The sequence below is a fragment of the Lampetra planeri genome, unplaced genomic scaffold (genome assembly GCF_965212315.1).
Source record: "Lampetra planeri unplaced genomic scaffold, kcLamPlan1.2.h2 scaffold_176, whole genome shotgun sequence".
Lineage (NCBI taxonomy): Eukaryota > Metazoa > Chordata > Hyperoartia > Petromyzontiformes > Petromyzontidae > Lampetra > Lampetra planeri.
The window spans coordinates 50,459-72,341 of NW_027614497.1; the positions used below are offsets into that span (position 1 = coordinate 50,459).

Genomic DNA, 21,883 nt, shown 5'->3' on the forward strand with positions numbered 1-21,883 from the left:
GGGCATCTGAGCCGGTCCTGGGCCTCCACTAGGTCGACTCAGCCGCAAATGAGTACCTGGTGCGGTGTGTGGTAAACATCGCCACTGGGGAGATGTCGCTATGCCACGGTAGGCAGTGTACAGATAATTATAGCCGACGGACGTTTTTTTGAAATCCTTTATATTAAGTTCGCTTGCTTGCTTGCTTGCGCGCTTACGACCGTGCAAATCTTTCGGTCGTTTTTTAACCCACTTCCCGTGATCCAATCGAGCTGACATTTTGCACACAGACTCGTTGTGCGTGACAATTTTTTTCGTGAAATTTTTTTCCAAAATTTTCCACTTTTTAGGAAAAATAAAATAAAAATTAAACTCTTACTCAAGAAAAACAGAAATGAATAATAAAATAAAACCGATGCCACGCATATAAAAGATTTATAGTGAAAAACTTTGTTTTATCGGGTTAATTTTTATTTAGATTGCTCCACATCACGTGTACGTCCATAGCACGTACACATGCAATCACGTTCAGACGACACAGGGTGCAGACTAAATGCGAACTGTCATTCGGGTACTGCACACACAATCCACCGGCAAAGTGCAAATTCAGTTATAGACAGTCAAGAGCATACCTCGATGCGTGTGCACACGTACATATGTGTGTGTGTGCGTGTCAGAGAGTACGCGTGCTTATTCGTGTGGGGAGCGGGAGTGTGGTAGCGAGTTAGCGTCGCTGCGCTACGAACCCCAGCAGAGACCCGTTTAACGCTCACGGCCAAATTAACCAAACAAACCAAATAAACCAAATAAACCAGCGCAACTTTTACGGAGGTCCAGAGGTCGCAAACGGGTTTTGATTCCTTACCCGTACCCGGCCGCACCAGGGTCGCAAACGGGTACCCTACCCGTACCCGGCCGTACCCGTACCCTAACCGTACCCGGCCGGGTACGGGTATGGGTAGGGTATCGGGTACCTGATTGCGACCTCTGGGATGAAGCCATGTTGCAGGCGCGGCTGGGTTGATTCTAGGAACTTGAATTGTGAGAAGAGACAAGACGTTGGGAAATGAGTGACACACGGTGACTCACCAGTGACTCACGGTCTACCTGTACCCGTACCCGGCCGCACCAGGGTCGCAAACGGGTACCCGTACCCGGCCGCACCAGGGTCGCAAATGGGTACCCGTACCCGGCTGGGTACGGGTAGCCGGCTATCGGGTAGGATACGGGTATCGGGTACCCGGTTGTGACCTCTGACAGATTCCCACCACCCCACCCCCACACACTCCCCCCCCCCACCCCCCCCCCCTCAACTCTAACAACCCCCACGCTTTCAAGGCTAAGTCCAGATGTTACTGCACTTTATCGTGAGACCATGAACTTTTTAATGACTTGGTACGAAATCTCCTCCTGCCCCTCCCCCCCCACCACCACCCCTATCCATCGGTAGAGGAGACCCCGTGGGGTTTAAAACCCAGCATGGCATGGAGACGTCGCCACGCTCTGCTCCTGACCTTTAACATCAGAGCCAGAAAAGATGATTACATTTTGGTTAATTGGATGAATCGTGAGGCCCCCCCCCACATCCACACCGCCACTAGGATACAGCGGTATAGGACACTCCTCCGAGCATGGAATGCCCGAGTCGTAAGCCAACCGCCAAACCACTAAACCGCCCTACAACCGCCAAAACGCCAACAACTGCCAAACCGCCAAACCGTCAACCACTAAATCGCAAACCACCTAACCACCCAACCACCAAACCGCCAAACTACTCAACCACCAAACCGCCAAACTACCCAACCATTAAACTACCAAACCGCCCAACTGCCAAACCGCCCAACCGCCCAACCACCCAACCAACCAATCGCCAAACTACCCAACCATTAAACTACCAAACCGCCCAACTGCCAAACCGCCCAACCGCCCAACCGCCCAACCACCCAACCGCCAAACTACCCAACCATTAAACTACCAAACCACCAAACCGCCCAACTGCCAAACCGCCCAACCACCCAACCACTAAACTACCAAACCACTCAACCACCAAAAACACCAAAACCACAAAATCCACCAAAAACACCAAACCACCAAACCACCCAACCACAAAATCCACCAAAACCACCCAACCGCCAAAAACTGCCAGCAACCGCCAAACCGCTACCAACCCGCGCCGATCACAGGAAGGCCAGCAGCGAGCGCGCGCACTCGGCGAGCTTGGCCGGCGCCCCCGGCAGGCCGGCGCACCGCTCGGCGTGGGCCCTCACCCCCAGCGCGTCGCTCAGCCTGCGGGCGGCGTCGCCGCCGTCGCGGCCGCCGCGGCGTAGCACCAGCGTGGCGACGCACACGAGCAGTCGGAACGACGCCTCGGGGTCCGGCCGCCGCTCCAGCAGCGCCACGGCCGCCGACAGCAGCTGGGTCATCGCCTCGTCGGCCTCGTCGCCGGTGGCGGCGGCGTTCCTCCTGGACGCGAAGATGGCGGAGAAGGAGGAGGAGGGCTCGCTGTGCAGCACGGCGTAGTTGAGCAACAGCGTGGCCAGCGCGACCTGGAGAGGCACGGAGTGGGGTGGTGACACGGGGAGAGATGAAGGGAGGACACGTGGGGGTATGGGTTGGGGACACGCAGGGAGACGCGGGGGGGGGGGGGGGGATGCAGGGGGAGATGCGGCGGGAGACACGGAGATAGCAGGAAAGTGTAAACGATAGGAGATGGTCACATAGGGAAGTGGGGACGTGGGGACATGGGGGCACCTCGTGAAGGCACCTTCCAAGTTACAGCTCGGGTCAGAATCATTTGCTTTAGAGTCATTGTACCATCGTCTCAGTGCCAGAGCCATAATCCCTGTGCCACAGTCTCTGTGCCACAGTCTCTGTGCCATAATCCCTGTGCCACAGTCTCGGTGCCACAGTCTCTGTGCCATAATCCCCGTGCCACAGTCTCTGTGCCACAGTCTCTGTGCCATAATCCCTGTGCCACAGTCTCTGTGCCATAATCCCTGTGCCACAGTCTCTGTGCCATAATCCCTGTGCCACAGTCTCCGTGCCATAATCCCTGTGCCACAGTCTCTGTGCCACAGTCTCTGTGCCACAGTCTCTGTGCCATAATCCCTGTGCCACAGTCTCTGTGCCATAATCCCTGTGCCACAGTCTCTGTGCCATAATCCCTGTGCCACAGTCTCTGCCATAATCCCTGTGCCACAGTCTCTGTGCCATAATCCCTGTGCCACAGTCTCTGTGCCATAATCCCTGTGCCACAGTCTCTGTGCCACAGTCTCTGTGCCATAATCCCTGTGCCACAGTCTCTGTGCCATAATCCCTGTGCCACAGTCTCTGCCATAATCCCTGTGCCACAGTCTCTGTGCCATAATCCCTGTGCCACAGTCTCTGTGCCACAGTCTCTGTGCCATAATCCCTGTGCCACAGTCTCGGTGCCAGCGCTGTGGGCACCTGCACGTTGCGGTTGTCGGAGCCGACGAGCTCCAGCGCCCCCTCCACCACCCGCGAGCGCCGCTCCCGCATGAGCCGGCGCCCGGGCTCGCGGCTGCAGGCGTTGCAAAGCGCTCGCAGCGCCAGCATCGGGGCGGCGGCGCCGGCTCCGGGCGCCGAGATCAGCGCCAGGAGGCGGGAGAGCTGCGCTGGGCCGCAGGCGGCGCCCAGGAAGTGCTTGTTGGGGACGTCCAGGCGCAGGCAGAGGCGCAGGATGTCCAGCGCGGGGAAGAGGAACTCTGGGGGGGGAGACACGGGGGGGGGGGGGGGGCACGGGGGGGGGTGAGACACGGGGGGGGGGGGGGTGAGACACGGGGGGAGGGTGAGACACGGGGGGAGGGTGAGACACGGGGGGAGGGTGAGACACGGGGGGGGGGGGCACGGGGAGGGTGGTGGGTTGGTGGCACGGGGGGCACGGGGATAGACGGGGAGAGAACAGGGGGCAGGCAGGGGGGACACAGACACAGACACACGAAGGGTGTGACGCGGGAAGGCCGAGACACGGGGGGGGGGGGGGGCACGGGGAGAGGGAGAGGAGGGGACGTTGGAACACGGCGACAGGGAGACGGAAGAGCTCGGAGAGAAGAGAACGCGAGGGTTGATGATGATGATGATAGAGACGCAGACTCCAAATATACAGCAGCAGGCGTCAGGGTCGTGATCGAACCCACGACCTCCTGTACACCAGGTGAGGTGGTTAACATCTACTAGCCACCGTGATGATGATGATGAGAGAGAGAGACACGCACACTCCAAATATACAGCAGCAGGCATTGTCAGGGTCGGGATCAAAACCACGACCTCCTGTGTACCAGGCGAGGTAGTCAACATCTCCTAGCCACCGTGATGATGATGATGAGAGAGAGCGACACGCACACTCCAAATATACAGCAGCAGGCATTGTCAGGGTCGTGATCGAACCCACGACCTCCTGTGTACCAGGCGAGATAGTTAACATCTCCTAGCCCACCGTGATGATGATGATGATGAGAGACACGCACACTCCAAATATACAGCAGCAGGCATTGTCAGGGTCGTGATCGAACCCACGACCTCCTGTGTACCAGGCGAGGTGGTTAACATCTACTAGCCACCGTGATGATGATGATGATGAGAGAGAGAGACACGCACACTCCAAATATACAGCAGCAGGCATTGTCAGGGTCGGGATCAAAACCACGACCTCCTGTGTACCAGGCGAGGTAGTTAACATCTCCCAGCCACCGTGATGATGATGATGATGAGAGAGAGACACACGCACACTCGAAATATACAGCAGCAGGCGTCAGGGTCGTGATCGAACCCACGACCTCCTGTGTACCAGGCGAGGTAGTTAACATCTCCTAGCCACCGTGATGATGATGATGATGAGAGAGAGAGACACGCACACTCCAAATATACAGCAGCAGGCATTGTCAGGGTCGGGATCAAAACCACGACCTCCTGTGTACCAGGCGAGGTAGTTAACATCTACTAGCCACCGTGATGATGATGATGATGAGAGAGAGAGACACGCACACTCCAAATATACAGCAGCAGGCATTGTCAGGGTCGGGATCAAAACCACGACCTCCTGTGTACCAGGCGAGGTGGTTAACATCTCCCAGCCACCGTGATGATGATGATGATGAGAGAGAGACACACGCACACTCGAAATATACAGCAGCAGGCGTCAGGGTCGTGATCGAACCCACGACCTCCTGTGTACCAGGCGAGGTAGTTAACATCTACTAGCCCACCGTAGCGCCCCTCTTTCTTTGACCAGGTAAGAAAGCCTCAGTTAGGCCCAGCTATCTGGTGAAATAAAATAACAATTTGTTTATAGTTCAATAAGTTCTTGACTTAAAGCTTTCGTGACTGCAGGAAATCATATTCTTTGGGTCTTTGGGTAAAGTCACGTAGATAGGTTCAAAAAATAATAAAATAAACGGAAAAAAAAACTACGACGTCTCCATCGCAACACGAGCGATCGTCACCCGATGACCTGCCGACGATCGTGTTACGTTTATTTCATAATGTTTTGAACCTATCTACGTGACTTTACCGAAAGATCCAAAGAATATGAAAATAGTGCAATTCGGTATCTGTGGGCCCACTGGGGTCAAACCATCATCTCGCGTGCGATTGGGTGAGCCCTCCTGTGAACGACGCCGGTTTTTAGCGGTTTGGCGGTTTCTGGCAGTTTGTGGCGGTTGGGCGGTTGGGCGGTTGGGCGGTTGGGCGGTTTGGTGGTTGGGTGGTTTGGTGGTTGGGTGGTTGGGTGGTTGGGTGGTTTGGTGGTTTGGTGGTTGGGTGGTTGGGTGGTTGGGCGGTTGGGCGGTTGGGCGGTTGGGCGGTTTGGCGGTTGGGCGGTTGGGCGGTTGGGCGGTTGGGCGGTTGGGTGGTTGGGTGGTTTGGTGGTTGGGTGGTTGGGTGGTTTGGTGGTTTGGTGGTTTGGTGGTTGGGCGGTTGGGCGGTTGGGCGGTTTGGCGGTTTGGCGGTTGGGCGGTTGGGCGGTTTGGTGGTTTGGTGGTTGGGTGGTTTGGTGGTTTGGTGGTTGGGTGGTTGGGTGGTTGGGTGGTTTGGTGGTTTGGTGGTTTGGTGGTTTGGTGGTTTGGTGGTTTGGTGGCTGGGTGGTTGGGTGGTTTGGTGGTTTGGTGGTTGGGTGGTTTGGTGGTTTGGTGGTTTGGTGGTTGGGTGGTTGGGTGGTTGGGTGGTTGGGCGGAAAGGTGGTTCTGGGTCGTACCATCCGGCCAGTTGAGCAGGAGCTCGAGCGCGTCGAGCTGGGTCTCTGTGACGGCGTCCTCCCTGCCGGGGTCGATGGCGCGTTCCATGAGGGAGCGCAGGTCCCGCAGGTCGCTGTCCGAAGCGCGGAGGAGCTGGGGAACCTTTTTGTTGAGGTCGTTGATCTTGGCTGTCGACGCACGCACGCAAAGACGCACGCACCGCACGCCCAGGCACTCATTTGAGGCCGAGTCGACCTAGGGGAGCCCCCAGGGCCGGTTTCAGATAAAAATCGTCGCCGGTTGTGGGCCGTGAACGAGCGCTAACCGCTGCGCCACCGCTCCCGGTTCGGCACGGGAGTGCACGCGCACACGGACACACACCAACACGCAAGCCGCACACACACCAACACGCTCACACTCGGAACTCTGACACTCACACCGACACTCACACCCATTCGCCGCTAAGTGGCGGTGACGTCACCACGGCGCCTGTGCCAGGCTAGGTGCACGTTGAGGCCACGTGAAGTGTCGAAAGCTCGCTGCTGACAGGAGGAGGTCACGGGACAGACCCAGCAGGTGCCGTGGGTCGACTGCTGCTGTGCCAGGCTAGGTGCAGGAGGAGGTCTCGGGACAGACCCAGCAGGTGCCGTGGGTCGACTGCTGCTGTGCCAGGCTAGGTGCAGGAGGAGGTCTCGGGACAGACCCAGCAGGTGCCATGGGTCGACTGCTGCTGTGCCAGGCTAGGTGCAGGAGGAGGTCACGGGACAGACCCAGCAGGTGCCATGGGTCGACTGCTGCTGTGCCAGGCTAGGTGCAGGAGGAGGTCACGGGACAGACCCAGCAGGTGCCGTGGGTTGACTGCTGCTGTGCCAGGCTAGGTGCAGGAGGAGGTCTCGGGACAGACCCAGCAGGTGCCATGGGTCGACTGCTGCTGTGCCAGGCTAGGTGCAGGAGGAGGTCACGGGACAGACCCAGCAGGTGCCATGGGTCGACTGCTGCTGTGCCAGGCTAGGTGCAGGAGGAGGTCACGGGACAGACCCAGCAGGTGCTATGGGTCGACTGCTGCTGTGCCAGGCTAGGTGCAGGAGGAGGTCACGGGACAGACCCAGCAGATGCCATGGGTTGTGCTGCTGTGCCAGGCTAGGTGCAGGAGGAGGTCTCGGGACAGACCCAGCAGGTGCCATGGGTCGACTGCTGCTGTGCCAGGCTAGGTGCAGGAGGAGGTCACGGGGCAGACCCAGCAGGTGCCATGGGTTGTGCTGCTGTGCCAGGCTAGGTGCAGGAGGAGGTCACGGGACAGACTGACTGAGATGACCGGTAGATGCACCACCAGCTGTACCCCCCCTACTGTGCCAACTCGCTGCGCTTTAGCCGCCAAGCGCTCCGCACGTTGTTGTGAGCGTCGCTCCTCTGCCCTCCGTTGTTGTTGGTGGAGGGCGACTGCCTCTAATTTCCCAGCAGCAGCAGCAGCGTCGTTCACGAGCCTCCTCCATAGAGGCCGATCTTGACACCGCTGGTAGCGTTCTCACACCCACACCAGTACTCACACACACTCACACACTCACTCACACTCACCCACACTCACACTAGCACCCACACTCACACTAGCACCCACACTCACACTCGCACCCACCCACACTCACACTCACACCCACACTCACACCCACACTCACACCCACACCCACACCAGTACTCACACCCACACACACCCACCCACACTCGCACCCACACTCACACCCACACTCACACCCACACCCACACTCACACCCACACCCACACTCACACCCACACCCACACTCACACCCACACTCACACCCACACCCACACTCACACCCACACCCACACCCACACTCACACCCACACCCACACTCGCACCCACACTCACACCCACACTCACACCCACACCCACACCCACACTCACACTCACACCCACACCCACACTCACACCCACACTCACACCCACACTCACACCCACACCCACACTCACACCCACACCCACACTCACACCCACACCCACACTCACACCCACACTCACACTCACACCCACACCCACACCACACTCACACCCACTCACACCCACACCAGTACTCACACCCACTCACACCCACACTCACACCCACACTCACACCCACACTCACACCCACACTCACACCCACACTCACACCCACACTCACACCCACACCCACACTCACACCCACACTCACACTCACACCCACACTCACACCCACACTCACACCCACACTCACACCCACACCCACACCCCACACTCACACCCACACCCACACTCACACCCACACTCACACCCACACTCACACCCACACTCACACTCACACCCACACTCACACCCACACTCACACCCACACCCACACCCACACCCACACTCACACCCACACTCACACCCACACTCACACCCACACTCACACCCACACTCACACCCACACTCACACCCACACTCACACCCACACTCACACCCACACCCACACCCACACTCACACCCACACCCACACCCACACTCACACCCACACTCACACCCACACTCACACCCACACCCACACTCACACCCACACCCACACTCACACCCACACCCACACTCACACCCACACTCACACTCACACCCACACCCACACCCACACTCACACCCACTCACACCCACACCAGTACTCACACCCACTCACACCCACACTCACACCCACACTCACACCCACACTCACACCCACACTCACACCCACACCCACACTCACACCCACACTCACACTCACACCCACACTCACACCCACACTCACACCCACACTCACACCCACACCCACACCCACACTCACACCCACACCCACACTCACACCCACACTCACACCCACACTCACACCCACACTCACACCCACACCCACACTCACACCCACACCCACACTCACACCCACACTCACACCCACACTCACACTCACACCCACACCCACACCCACACTCACACCCACACCCACACTCACACCCACACTCACACCCACACTCACACCCACACTCACACTCACACCCACACTCACACCCACACTCACACCCACACCCACACCCACACTCACACCCACACTCACACCCACACTCACACCCACACTCACACCCACACTCACACCCACACTCACACCCACACTCACACCCACACTCACACCCACACTCACACCCACACCCACACCCACACTCACACCCACACCCACACCCACACTCACACCCACACCCACACTCACACCCACACTCACACCCACACCCACACCCACACCCACACCCACACCCACACTCACACCCACACCCACACCCACACTCACACCCACACCCACACCCACACTCACACCCACACCAGTACTCACACCCACTCACACCCACACCAGTACTCACACCCACTCACACCCACACCAGTACTCACACCCACTCACACTCACACCCACTCACACTCACACCCGCACTAACATCCACACTCACACGCACACTCACACCCACACTCATACTCACACCCACCCACACCCACCCTACACCGATACTAACATCCACACTCACACCCACTCACACTCACACCCACACTCACATCCACACTCACACCGACACCAGTACTCACACCCACTCACACCCACACTCACACCCACACTCACACCCACACTAACACCCACACTCACACCCACACTCACACCCACACTCACACCCACACCCGCACTCACACCCGCACCGATACTAACATCCACACTCACACCCACACTCATACCCACCCACCCTCACACACTCACTCACAGTCACACTGATACATACACCCACACTCACCCCCACACTCACACACTCACTCACAGTCACACTGATACACACACCCACACTCACACCCACACTCACACACTCACTCACAGTCACACTGATACACACACCCACACTCACCCCCACACTCACACACTCACTCACAGTCACACTGATACACACACCCACACTCACCCCCACACTCACACACTCACTCACAGTCACACTGATACACACACCCACACTCACACCCACACTCACTCACAGTCACACTGATACACACACCCACACTCACCCCCACACTCACACACTCACTCACAGTCACACTGATACACACACCCACACTCACCCCCACACTCACACACTCACTCACAGTCACACTGATACACACACCCACACTCACCCCCACACTCACACACTCACTCACAGTCACACTGATACACACACCCACACTCACCCCCACACTCACACACTCATTCACAGTCACACTGATACACACACCCACACTCACACCCACACTCACACACTCACTCACAGTCACACTGATACACACACCCACACTCACACCCACACTCACACACTCACTCACAGTCACACTGATACACACACCCACACTCACCCCCACACTCACACACTCACTCACAGTCACACTGATACACACACCCACACTCACCCTCACACTCACACACTCACTCACAGTCACACTGATACACACACCCACACTCACACACTCACTCACAGTCACACTGATACACACACCCACACTCACACCCACACTTACACACTCACTCACAGTCACACTGATACACACACCCACACTCACACCCACACTCACACACTCACTCACAGTCACACTGATACACACACCCACACTCACACACTCACTCACAGTCACACTGATACACACACCCACACTCACACCCACACTCACACACTCACTCACAGTCACACTGATACACACACCCACACTCACCCCCACACTCACACACTCACTCACAGTCACACTGATACACACACCCATACTCACACCGGTACTGACACACACCCGCACTCACACCCACACTCACACCCACCCACACTCACACACCCACACTCACACCGGTACTCACACACACCCACTCACACCCACACCTACACACCCACACACTCACACCCACACCTACACACCCACACCTACACACCCACACACTCACACCCACACCTACACACCCACACCTACACACCCACACACTCACACCCACACACTCACACCCACACCTACACACCCACACCTACACACACACACCTACACACCCACACCTACACACCCACACCTACACACCCACACACACACACCCACACCTACACACCCACACCTACACACCCACACCTACACACCCACACCTACACACCCACACCTACACACACAAACCGGGCACTCACCAAGAATGGCCGAGGGATTGGCTTGGTCGAAGGTGACCACCTCTGTCTGGGGAAAGTAGTCGCACAGCTTGTCGCCTGCAAGGCATCGTCACCCGTCACCCACGGAGGGTCACCCACCACCGCTCGCCGCCGGCTTCCATCGACCACGAAGACAACTCGCGACGGGGGGTCACGTGCTGGGGGGGGTCACGTGCTGCGGGGGGGGGGGGGGGGCACGTGCTGGGGGGGGGTCACGTGCTGGGGGGGGGGTCACGTGCTGGGAGGGGTCACGTGCTGGGAGGGGTCACGTGCTGCGGGGGGGGGGGCACGTGCTGGGGGGGGGTCACGTGCTGGGGGGGGGTCACGTGCTGCGGGGGGGGGGGGGCACGTGCTGGGGGGGGGTCACGTGCTGGGGGGGGGCACGTGCTGGGGGGGGTCACGTGCTGGGGGGGGGTCACGTGCTGGGAGGGGTCACGTGCTGGGGGGGGGGTCACGTGCTGCAGGGGGGGGGGCACGTGATGGGGGGGGTCACGTGCTGGGGGGGGTCACGTGCTGCGGGGGGGGGGGGGCACGTGCTGGGGGGGGTCACGTGCTGGGGAGGGGTCACGTGCTGGGGGGGGTCACGTGCTGCGGGGGGTCACGTGCTGGGGGGGGGCACGTGCTGGGAGGGGTCACGTGCTGGGAGGGGTCACGTGCTGGGGGGGGGTCACGTGCTGGGAGGGGTCACGTGCTGGGAGGGGTCACGTGCTGGGGGGGGGGTCACGTGCTGGGAGGGGTCACGTGCTGGGGAGGGTACGTGCTGGGGGGGGGGGTCACGTGCTGGGGGGGGGGGTCACGTGCTGGGAGGGGTCACGTGCTGGGAGGGGTCACGTGCTGGGAGGGGTCACGTGCTGGGGGGGGGGGCACGTGCTGGGAGGGGTCACGTGCTGGAAGGGGTCACGTGCTGGGGGGGGGGTCACGTGCTGGGAGGGGTCACGTGCTGGGGGGGGGGGGCACGTGCTGGGAGGGGTCACGTGCTGGAAGGGGTCACGTGCTGGGAGGGGTCACGTGCTGGGGGGAGGCACGTGCTGGGAGGGGTCACGTGCTGGGGGGGTCACGTGCCACGGGGGGGGGGCACGTGCTGGGGGGGGGTCACGTGCCACGGGGGGGGTCACGTGCTGGGGGGGGGGGTCACGTGCTACGGGGGGGTCACGTGCTGGGGGGGGGGGTCACGTGCTACGGGGGGTCACGTGCTACGCGTTGCCGTGCAGTGCCGGATTATCCCAGTAGCACAAGCAGCTACACGTGTAGTAGCAGCTACTACTACTACACTACTACACGTGTAGTAGCTGCTACTACACGTGTAGTAGTGTAGTAGCAGCTACTACACGTGTAGTAGTGTAGTAGTAGCTACTACACGTGTAGTAGCAGCTACTACACGTGTAGTAGCAGCTACTACACGTGTAGTAGTGTAGTAGTAGCTACTACTACTAGTGTAGTAGTAGCTACTACTACTAGTGTAGTAGTAGCTACTACTACTAGTGTAGTAGTAGCTACTACTCGTGTAGTAGCTGCTACTACACGTGTAGTAGCTGCTACTACACGTGTAGTAGCTGCTACTACACGTGTAGTAGCTGCTACTACACGTGTAGTAGCTGCTACTACACGAGTAGTAGCTACTACTACACTACTACACGTGTAGTAGCTGCTACTACACTACTACACGTGTAGTAGCTGCTACTACACGTGTAGTAGCTGCTACTACACGTGTAGTAGCTGCTACTACACTACTACACGTGTAGTAGCTGCTACTACACGTGTAGTAGCTGCTACTACACGTGTAGTAGCTGCTACTACACGAGTAGTAGCTACTACTACACTACTACACGTGTAGTAGCTGCTACTACACTACTACACGTGTAGTAGCTGCTACTACACGAGTAGTAGCTACTACTACACTACTACACGTGTAGTAGCTGCTACTACACGAGTAGTAGCTACTACTACACTAGTAGTAGTAGCTACTACTACACTAGTAGTAGTAGCTACTACTACACTAGTAGTAGTAGCTACTACTACACTAGTAGTAGTAGCTACTACTACACTACTACACGTGTAGTAGCTGCTACTACACGTGTAGTAGCTGCTACTACACTACTACACGTGTAGTAGCTGCTACTACACTACTACACGTGTAGTAGCTGCTACTACACTACTACACGTGTAGTAGCTGCTACTACACTACTACACGTGTAGTAGCTGCTACTACACGTGTAGTAGCTACTACTACACTACTACACGTGTAGTAGCTGCTACTACACGTGTAGTAGCTACTACTACACTACTACACGTGTAGTAGCTGCTACTACACGTGTAGTAGCTACTACTACACTACTACACGTGTAGTAGCTGCTACTACACGAGTAGTAGCTACTACTACACTACTACACGTGTAGTAGCTGCTACTACACTACTACACGTGTAGTAGCTGCTACTACACGAGTAGTAGCTACTACTACACTACTACACGTGTAGTAGCTGCTACTACACGTGTAGTAGCTACTACTACACTACTACACGTGTAGTAGCTGCTACTACACGTGTAGTAGCTACTACTACACTACTACACGTGTAGTAGCTGCTACTACACGTGTAGTAGCTACTACTACACTACTACACGTGTAGTAGCTACTACTACACTACTACACGTGTAGTAGCTACTACTACACTACTACACGTGTAGTAGCTACTACTACACGTGTAGTAGCTACTACACATGCAGCTGCTACTACTACTAAGTGTAGTAGTAGCTACTACACGAGTAGTAGCTACTACTACACGTGTAGTAGATGATGATGAGAGAGACGCAAACTCCAAATATACAGCAGCAGGCAAAGTCAGAGATCGGGATCGAACCCACGACTTCCTGTACACCAGGCGAGGTAGTCAACATCTCCTAGCCACCGTGATGATGAGAGAGAGAGAGACACGCAAACTCCAAATATACAGCAGCAGCAGGCGTCGTCAGAGATCGGGATCGAACCCACGACTTCCTGTCAACGTTTACTTTGTTTACAATTAAAAGCTGAAGCGCTTTTGCATTATTATTTTTAAACTTCAAACCGTGTAACTTTAACAAAAAAGGAGAGAGAGAGCGAGGGACAATCCGCACGGAAATCCCCACGGAAATCCCCCACCGCCCCACCAACCCTCCTCCTCCTCCTCCCCCCTTTGACCGCTTCGCTCTCTCCCTGACCTGCCATGGTCGACGTCCCCCACCTCCCCCCCTTCTCCTCCTCTGCCTCTCTCCCTCTGGGGCGCTCCGTCGAACGAGATGAGAGTCCCTCCGGGATCGAAACTTTCGTGACTGCAAGAATCACTCAACTCGGTGAGATGGTCCTTGAAGTCACGTGCTGGTGGCGGGGGGGGGTGGTCACGTGCATCGACCCGACGCGTCATCTTGCGCCCTCCCCATTGGTCGAGCCGCACCACAAGCCCCTCCCCCTGCCCCCGCCCGCCCCCGCCCCCACTTACCCCACCCACAACCGCCACCGCCACCGCGTGACGAACTGACCAATGGGAGACGCCCATGCGATCGACGCGCGCGAATGTGTTTCACTTCTCTTTACAGAATCATCGTCGCAATAGCAAGAGCAATAACAGCAGCAATAGCAGCACGGTCTCTCTATTTAACAGGTCCCTGCGGGGTGGGCTTGTAGGAACGAACAAATGAATGGCTGTAATAAAATGAAATGGCGGGGGTACGATACGAAAGGGAGAGTTTGAGGCCTAGTTCTAGGCTTTAGGCCTAGCTGTAGGCTTTAGGCCGCTGCGAGTTAATTTTGAATTTAAATGTTTTAATTAAAAACTATCTCAGGGAATTATTATAAGGGAATGTTACACTTGTTTAGCCAGGAAAGCCTCACTGAGTCTCAAGGTTTTTGTAGGGTCCTGCCAAGTGTTTGCAGTAGGGGGGCGATGTTGCTACACCTAATCGGACATCGGACGGACGGACGGACGATATAATGTATTGTAGGCTGGTTCACTTCGTTCCTACCAGTATAACAACAACAACAATAACAGCGATAGCAGCAAGGTCTGTCTAGTTATAACTGTTGGAGCTTCACTGCTCGGCTTTACGCCCGGCACTTGGATACTTGTCTTGGATTAATACACGGCCTACGCGTGACATCAGCAGACCCACTGCGTGTGACATCACAGATGTGACCGGCACCGCTCAATTGCCGTGCAAAATATTTGCATTATTGCGCCCCCCCCCCCCTCCTAAAATACAAAAGTGTATTTTTATAATGTTTGCATGGTGTACAGTCTGGAAACTACCCACATGGCAAATTTGCAGTTTGTTGCATGTCGGGAAGTATGCTAAACATTTTGAACAAACACACATAATCACTAATTTCCCTTTTACTGGTAGGAACCTCCTGGTTACACCAGCCCACATGGGATTATTGTGTCCGTCCGTCGTGCAGGGAGGGGCTGGGTGGGGAGGGAGGGGCTGGCAGGGGAGGAGAGGGTGGGGCTGGGTGGGGAGGGGCTGGCCACCCCGTGGTGCCCTTATAAAACTCAACGTTTCACCTACTCACGCCGGCTTGTGCCCGCCCTCACAGTCGGCCATATTTGCGGAATACACCACGCCGCCGTTGACCCTGCAGGCCATTGACCGAGCAACCCAACGTTCCTACCAGCTCCCTCCGCAGGAATGTGTTACATATAGAGACGAGCTTTACTACCCGGCTACGCCTGGGACTCGTTTGAGGCTGAGTCGCAGAGGTGTGGACTCGAGTCATGCGACTTGGACTCGAGTCAGACTCGAGTCATGATTTTGATGACTTCAGACTCGACTTGGACTTGCCTCATCTTTGACTCGACTTGACTCGGGACTCGAGAGCAAAGACTTGAGACTTACTTGTGACTTGCATAACAATGACTTTGTCCCACCTCTGCTGAGTCGCCCTAGTGGAGGCCCAGGACCGGTTCAAATAATCGTCACCGGTGATGGCCGTGAGCGGGAATCGAACTCGGGTCGCCGGGTTCGCAGCGCAGCGTAGCGCTGCCCGCTACACTACAACGCGTGACGCTTCCACGTGCGCGGGTCACGTGACATATGTGACGTCACAGCTCACTTGCCGTGCAAAAGAAATGTGCATTATTGAGCTCCCCCCCCCAAAAAAAAAAAACACAAAAGTGTTTTTTTATAATGTTTGCGTGGTGTACAGTCTGGAAAGTACCCAAATTTCAAGTTTGTTGTATGTCGGGAAGTACGCAAAACACTGTGAACAGACGCACATAATCACAACTTTGCCTTTTATTTATTTATAGAGATAGAGAGATGAGCTTCAAGGCTCTCTTGGTCACAAGTGCAACGTTAGTACAAAACACATGTGCAACAGCGACAAAGCAACGCGCACGGTCGTCGTGCAAATAGTAGCAAGAAAGGTTCAACAAATCAACGCGGGCACATACCTCGTGGTAAACTGAACCACCCACGATTTAAAGCTTTCGTGACTGCAGGGATTCATCTTCTTGGTTCTTTCGGTAAAGTCACGTAGAAGGGAAGTAATGATATAATAAAAATTAAACATAATAAAATAAAATTCTCACGACGTTTCGGCCACAACGCAAGGTGAAGAACAGGTCTGTGTGTGTGTGTGTGTGCTGGTCTGTGTGCGTGTGTGTGTGTGCTGGTCTGTGTGCGTGTGTGTGTGCTGGTCTGTGTGTGTGTGTGCTGGTCTGTGTGTGTGTCTGTATGTGTGTGCGGTCTGTGTGTGTCTGTGTGTGTGTGCTGGTCTGTGTGTGTGTCTGTATGTGTGTGCGGTCTGTGTGTGTCTGTGTGTGTGTGCTGGTCTGTGTGTGTGTCTGTATGTGTGTGCGGTCTGTGTGTGTCTGTGTGTGTGTGCTGGTCTGTGTGTGTGTGCTGGTCTCTCTGTGTGTGTGCTGGTCTCTGTGTGTGTGTCTGTGTGTGTGTGCTGGTCTGTGCGTGTGTTGGTCTGTGTGTGTGTGTCTGTGTGTGTGTGCTGGTCTGTGTGTGTGTGTCTGTGTGTGTGTGCTGGTCTGTGTGTGTGCTGGTCTCTCTATGTGTGTGCTGGTCTCTGTGTGTGTGTGCAGGTCTGTGTGTGCTGGTCTGTGTCTGTGTGTCTGTGTGTGTGTGCTGGTCTGTGTGTGTGTTGGTCTGTGTGTGTGTGTGCTGGTCTGTGTGTGTGTGTGCTGGTCTGTGTGTGTGTGCTGGTCTGTGTGTGTGTGTGCTGGTCTGTGTGTGTGTGTGCTGGTCTGTGTGTCTGTGTGTGTGTGTCTGTTTGTGTGTGCTGGTCTGTGTGTGTGAGCTGGTCTGTGTGTGTGTGCTGGTCTGTGTGTGTGTGCTGGTCTGTGTGTGTGTGTGTCTGTGTGTGTGCTGGTCTGTGTGTGTGTGTGCTGGTCTGTGTGTGTGTGTCTGTGTGTGTGTCTGTGTGTGTCTGTGTGTGTCCGTGTGTCTGTGTGTGTGTGTGTGTCTGTGTGTGTCTGTGTGTGTGTCTGTGTGTGTCTCTGTGTGTGTCTGTGTGTGTGTGTGTCTGTGTGTGTGTCTGTGTGTGTGTGTCTGTGTGTGTGTGTCTGTGTGTGTGTGAGCAAGTTGGCACGGTAGGGGGCGCAGGTGGTGCATGGGACAGCCATCTCAGTCAGTCAACCCCATGGCGCCTGCTGGGTCTGTCCCGTGACCTCCTCCTGCACCTAGCCTGGCACAGCAGTACAACCCATGGCGCCTGCTGGGTCTGTCCCGTGACCTCCTCCTGCACCTAGCCTGGCACAGCAGTACAACCCATGGCGCCTGCTGGGTCTGTCCCGTGACCTCCTCCTGCACCTAGCCTGGCACAGCAGTCAACCCATGGCACCTGCTGGGTCTGTCCCGTGACCTCCTTCTGCACCTAGCCTGGCACAGCAGCAGTCAACCCATGGCACCTGCTGGGTCTGTCCCGTGACCTCCTCCTGCACCTAGCCTGGCACAGCAGCAGTACAACCCATGGCACCTGCTGGGTCTGTCCCGTGACCTCCTCCTGCACCTAGCCTGGCACAGCAGCAGTCAACCCACGGCACCTGCTGGGTCTGTCCCGTGACCTCCTCCTGCACCTAGCCTGGCACAGCAGTACAACCCATGGCACCTGCTGGGTTTGTCCCGTGACCTCCTCCTGCACCTAGCCTGGCACAGCAGTACAACCCATGGCGCCTGCTGGGTCTGTCCCGTGACCTCCTCCTTCCTGGAGTTCTGCCATTACTCGCACGGTACATTTCGTTAAAGGGTGTTTTCGAAAAAGTTGTTTTTAAACATTTCTTATTTTCTTTGAACCTATCCCACGTGACTTTCTTACGAAAGACCCGAGATTAAGTCCACTCGGCTCCATTTCACACACACGGCGCACTGCGCGCGCAAGCGGTTTGTTTGCAAAGTACGTTTTATTGTTGTTGTTGTTTTGCTACGAGTTGTTGTTGTTGTTTATGATTAGTGCTGCGTGTGTTCATCTATAAGTGCCACGCGTTTAGTGTTTTTTGTTGTTGTTGCAAAATATGTGCAGTGGGCTGACGTCCGTGACGGCAGTAGCAGCAGCAGTAGCAGCAGCAGTAGAAGTAGCAGCAGTAGTAGCAGTAGTAGTAGCAATAGAAGTAGCAGCAGTAGTAGCAGTAGTAGCAGCAGTAGCAGCAGCAGTAGCAGCAGCAGTAGCAGAAGTAGCAGCAGCAGTAGCAGCAGCAGCAGTAGCAGCAGCAGTAGCAGAAGTAGCAGCAGCAGTAGCAGCAGTAGCAGCAGCAGTAGCAGCAGCAGTAGTAGCAGCAGCAGTAGCAGCAGCAGTAGTAGCAGCAGTAGCAGCAGTAGTAGTAGCAATAGAAGTAGCAGCAGCAGTAGTAGCAGCAGCAGCAGCAGTAGTAGCAGCAGTAGTAGCAGTAGTAGTAGCAATAGAAGTAGCAGCAGCAGTAGTAGCAGCAGCAGCAGCAGTAGTAGCAGCAGTAATAGCAGTAGAAGCAGCAGTAGTAGCAGCAGCAGTAGCAGCAGCAGAAGTAGCAGCAGCAGAAGTAGCAGCAGCAGTAGTAGTAGTAGCAGAAGTAGCAGCAGCAGAAGTAGCAGTAGTAGTAGTAGCAGTAGTAGCAGCAGCAGTAGTAGCAGCAGCAGTAGTAGTAGTAGCAGCAGTAGTAGCAGCAGTAGTAGCAGCAGCAGAAGCAGCAGCAGCAGAAGTAGCAGCAGCAGTAGTAGCAGCAGTAGTAGTAGCAGCAGTAGTAGCAGCAGTAGTAGCAGCAGCAGAATCAAGAGTAGCAGCAGTAGCAGCAATAGCAGCAGTAGAATCAAGAGTAACAGCAGCAGTAGCAGCAGTCACGTGACGCGTCACTGGGGGGGGGGGGTCAAAGGTCGCGCGCATCTCCCCAGAGCTGCCCCCTGGCCGCCGTGACTGGGGGGGGGGGTCAAAGGTCGAGGTCATCTCCCCAGAGCTGCCCCCTGGCCGCCGTGACTGGAGGGGGGTCAAAGGTCGAGGTCATCTCCCCAGAGCTGCCCCCTGGCCGCCGTGACTGGGGGGGGGGGGGTCAAAGGTCGAGGTCATCTCCCCAGAGCTGCCCCCTGGCCGGGAACACTGCGGGGGTCCAATCGGGGCACTCCGACCCAAGTCACAACAACATCAACATCAACAACATCAACAACATCAACAACATCAACATCAACAACATCAACAACATCAACATCAACAACATCAACAACATCAACATGAACAACAACAAAACACACAGTTCCAACAACAAAATAAATCGATCTATCGCTCCGGTCGAACATCCTCAAATGAAGTATTGTCATTTTTATTGGGAGTGGTGGCGCAGCGGTTAGCAAACCGCGATGATAATCTGGAGATTGTTGTTATCGCTGTTGTTGTTGTTATCGCTGTTGTTGTTGTTGTTGTCTTCTTAAGGCACTCGGTTGTGCTCAAAATGAGAATCCCAGATTCCCAGTGTTGAGGTATCAGTTGGTCAACACATTCATCAACGTCATCATCATCATCATCAATCACGATTATTATCACCACCACCACCATCACCATCGATCATCATTGATCACCATCATCATCGATCCCCATTAGCAGCATCACCATCACCACCAGCATCACCACCAGCATCACCATCGATCACCATCATCATCAATCACCATCATCATCATGAATCACCATCACCACCACCATCACCATCACCTATACGTAATCGCATCGCTACGAATGACGCCACAATCATCACCGCCACCGTCACCATTCCAAGGTCGTTACGCGAACCGCCCCACTGACAAATTGAACAGCAACCGGGGGGGGGGGAGGGGGGGGGTGGGGGGCGGATGGCGGTCCCCGCCACAGCAACGTGGAATGTCCACCGCCTCGTTGAAGACGGGGGGGCGTGAGGTGTGGGTGGGGGGGGGGGGCGTGAGGTGTGGGGGGGGCACAATCGGTGAGAGTGGGGGGGGGGGCTTCATCCAGCAGTGGATAAAGACGATTGCTGATGATGCTGCTGATGATGATGCTGCTGCTGATGATGATGCTGATGATGCTGCTGATGATGATGATGCTGCTGATGATGCTGCTGCTGATGATGCTGCTGATGATGATGATGCTGCTGATGATGATGCTGTTGCTGATGATGATGATGCTGATGATGATGCTGTTGATGATGATGCTGCTGCTGCTGATGATGCTGCTGCTGATGATGCTGCTGATGATGATGCTGCTGCTGATGATGCTGCTGATGATGATGCTGATGATGATGCTGCTGCTGCTGATGATGATGCTGCTGCTGCTGATGATGCTGCTGATGATGATGCTGTTGCTGATGATGATGCTGATGATGATGCTGTTGATGATGATGCTGCTGCTGATGATGCTGCTGCTGATGATGCTGCTGATGATGATGCTGCTGCTGATGATGCTGCTGATGATGATGCTGATGATGATGCTGCTGCTGCTGATGATGATGCTGCTGCTGATGATGCTGCTGATGATGATGCTGTTGCTGATGATGATGCTGATGATGATGCTGTTGATGATGATGCTGCTGCTGCTGATGATGATGCTGCTGCTGATGATGCTGCTGCTGATGATGATGCTGATGATGCTGCTGCTGCTGATGATGCTGCTGTTGATGATGCTGCTGCTGCTGCTGATGATGCTGATGATGATGATGATGCTGCTGCTGATGATGCTGCTGTTGCTGCTGATGCTGCTGCTGATGCTGTTGATGATGATGATGCTGATGATGATGATGCTGCTGCTGATGATGCTGCTGTTGCTGATGATGATGCTGCTGATGCTGCTGATGCTGCTGCTGCTGCTGATGCTGCTGCTGATGATGCTGCTGATGATGATGCTGCTGTTGCTGATGATGATACTGCTGATGCTGCTGATGCTGCTGCTGCTGATGCTGCTGCTGATGATGCTGCTGATGATGATGATCAATGACGTGACGATTTCTCCCAAGGACGTAAAGTGACGCGTTAGGCATGTCTGTGATCTACGCATCGTTAAAGCTCTGTCCGTTTACGCGCGGATCTAAATATATATATA

At 55.7% G+C, this 21,883-nt stretch overlaps 1 protein-coding gene across 1 annotated transcript; it reads right to left on the reverse strand.

Moving 5' to 3' along the window:
* Window positions 1–1,292: 1,292 nt before the first annotated feature.
* Window positions 1,293–14,751, reverse strand: LOC144739872 (phospholipase A-2-activating protein-like). The gene is made up of 5 exons (XM_078622761.1): window positions 14,572–14,751; window positions 11,358–11,432; window positions 6,191–6,358; window positions 3,427–3,704; window positions 1,293–2,525 (listed from the first exon to the last, which is right to left on the reverse strand). The coding sequence occupies exons 1-5, from the start codon at window positions 14,576–14,578 to the stop codon at window positions 2,157–2,159; spliced, it is 897 nt and encodes a 298-aa protein (XP_078478887.1). The 5' UTR covers window positions 14,579–14,751; the 3' UTR covers window positions 1,293–2,156.
* Window positions 14,752–21,883: the final 7,132 nt, after the last annotated feature.

Excerpts from the sequence above, each read along its gene's own strand:
- LOC144739872 (XM_078622761.1), bottom strand. Across the intron at positions 6,359-11,357 it reads CAATCCCTCGGCCATTCTTG|CCAAGATCAACGACCTCAAC; the intron begins GTGAGTGCCCGG and ends GTGCGTCGACAG. Across the intron at positions 3,705-6,190 it reads CCTGCTCAACTGGCCGGATG|AGTTCCTCTTCCCCGCGCTG; the intron begins GTACGACCCAGA and ends CTCCCCCCCCAG.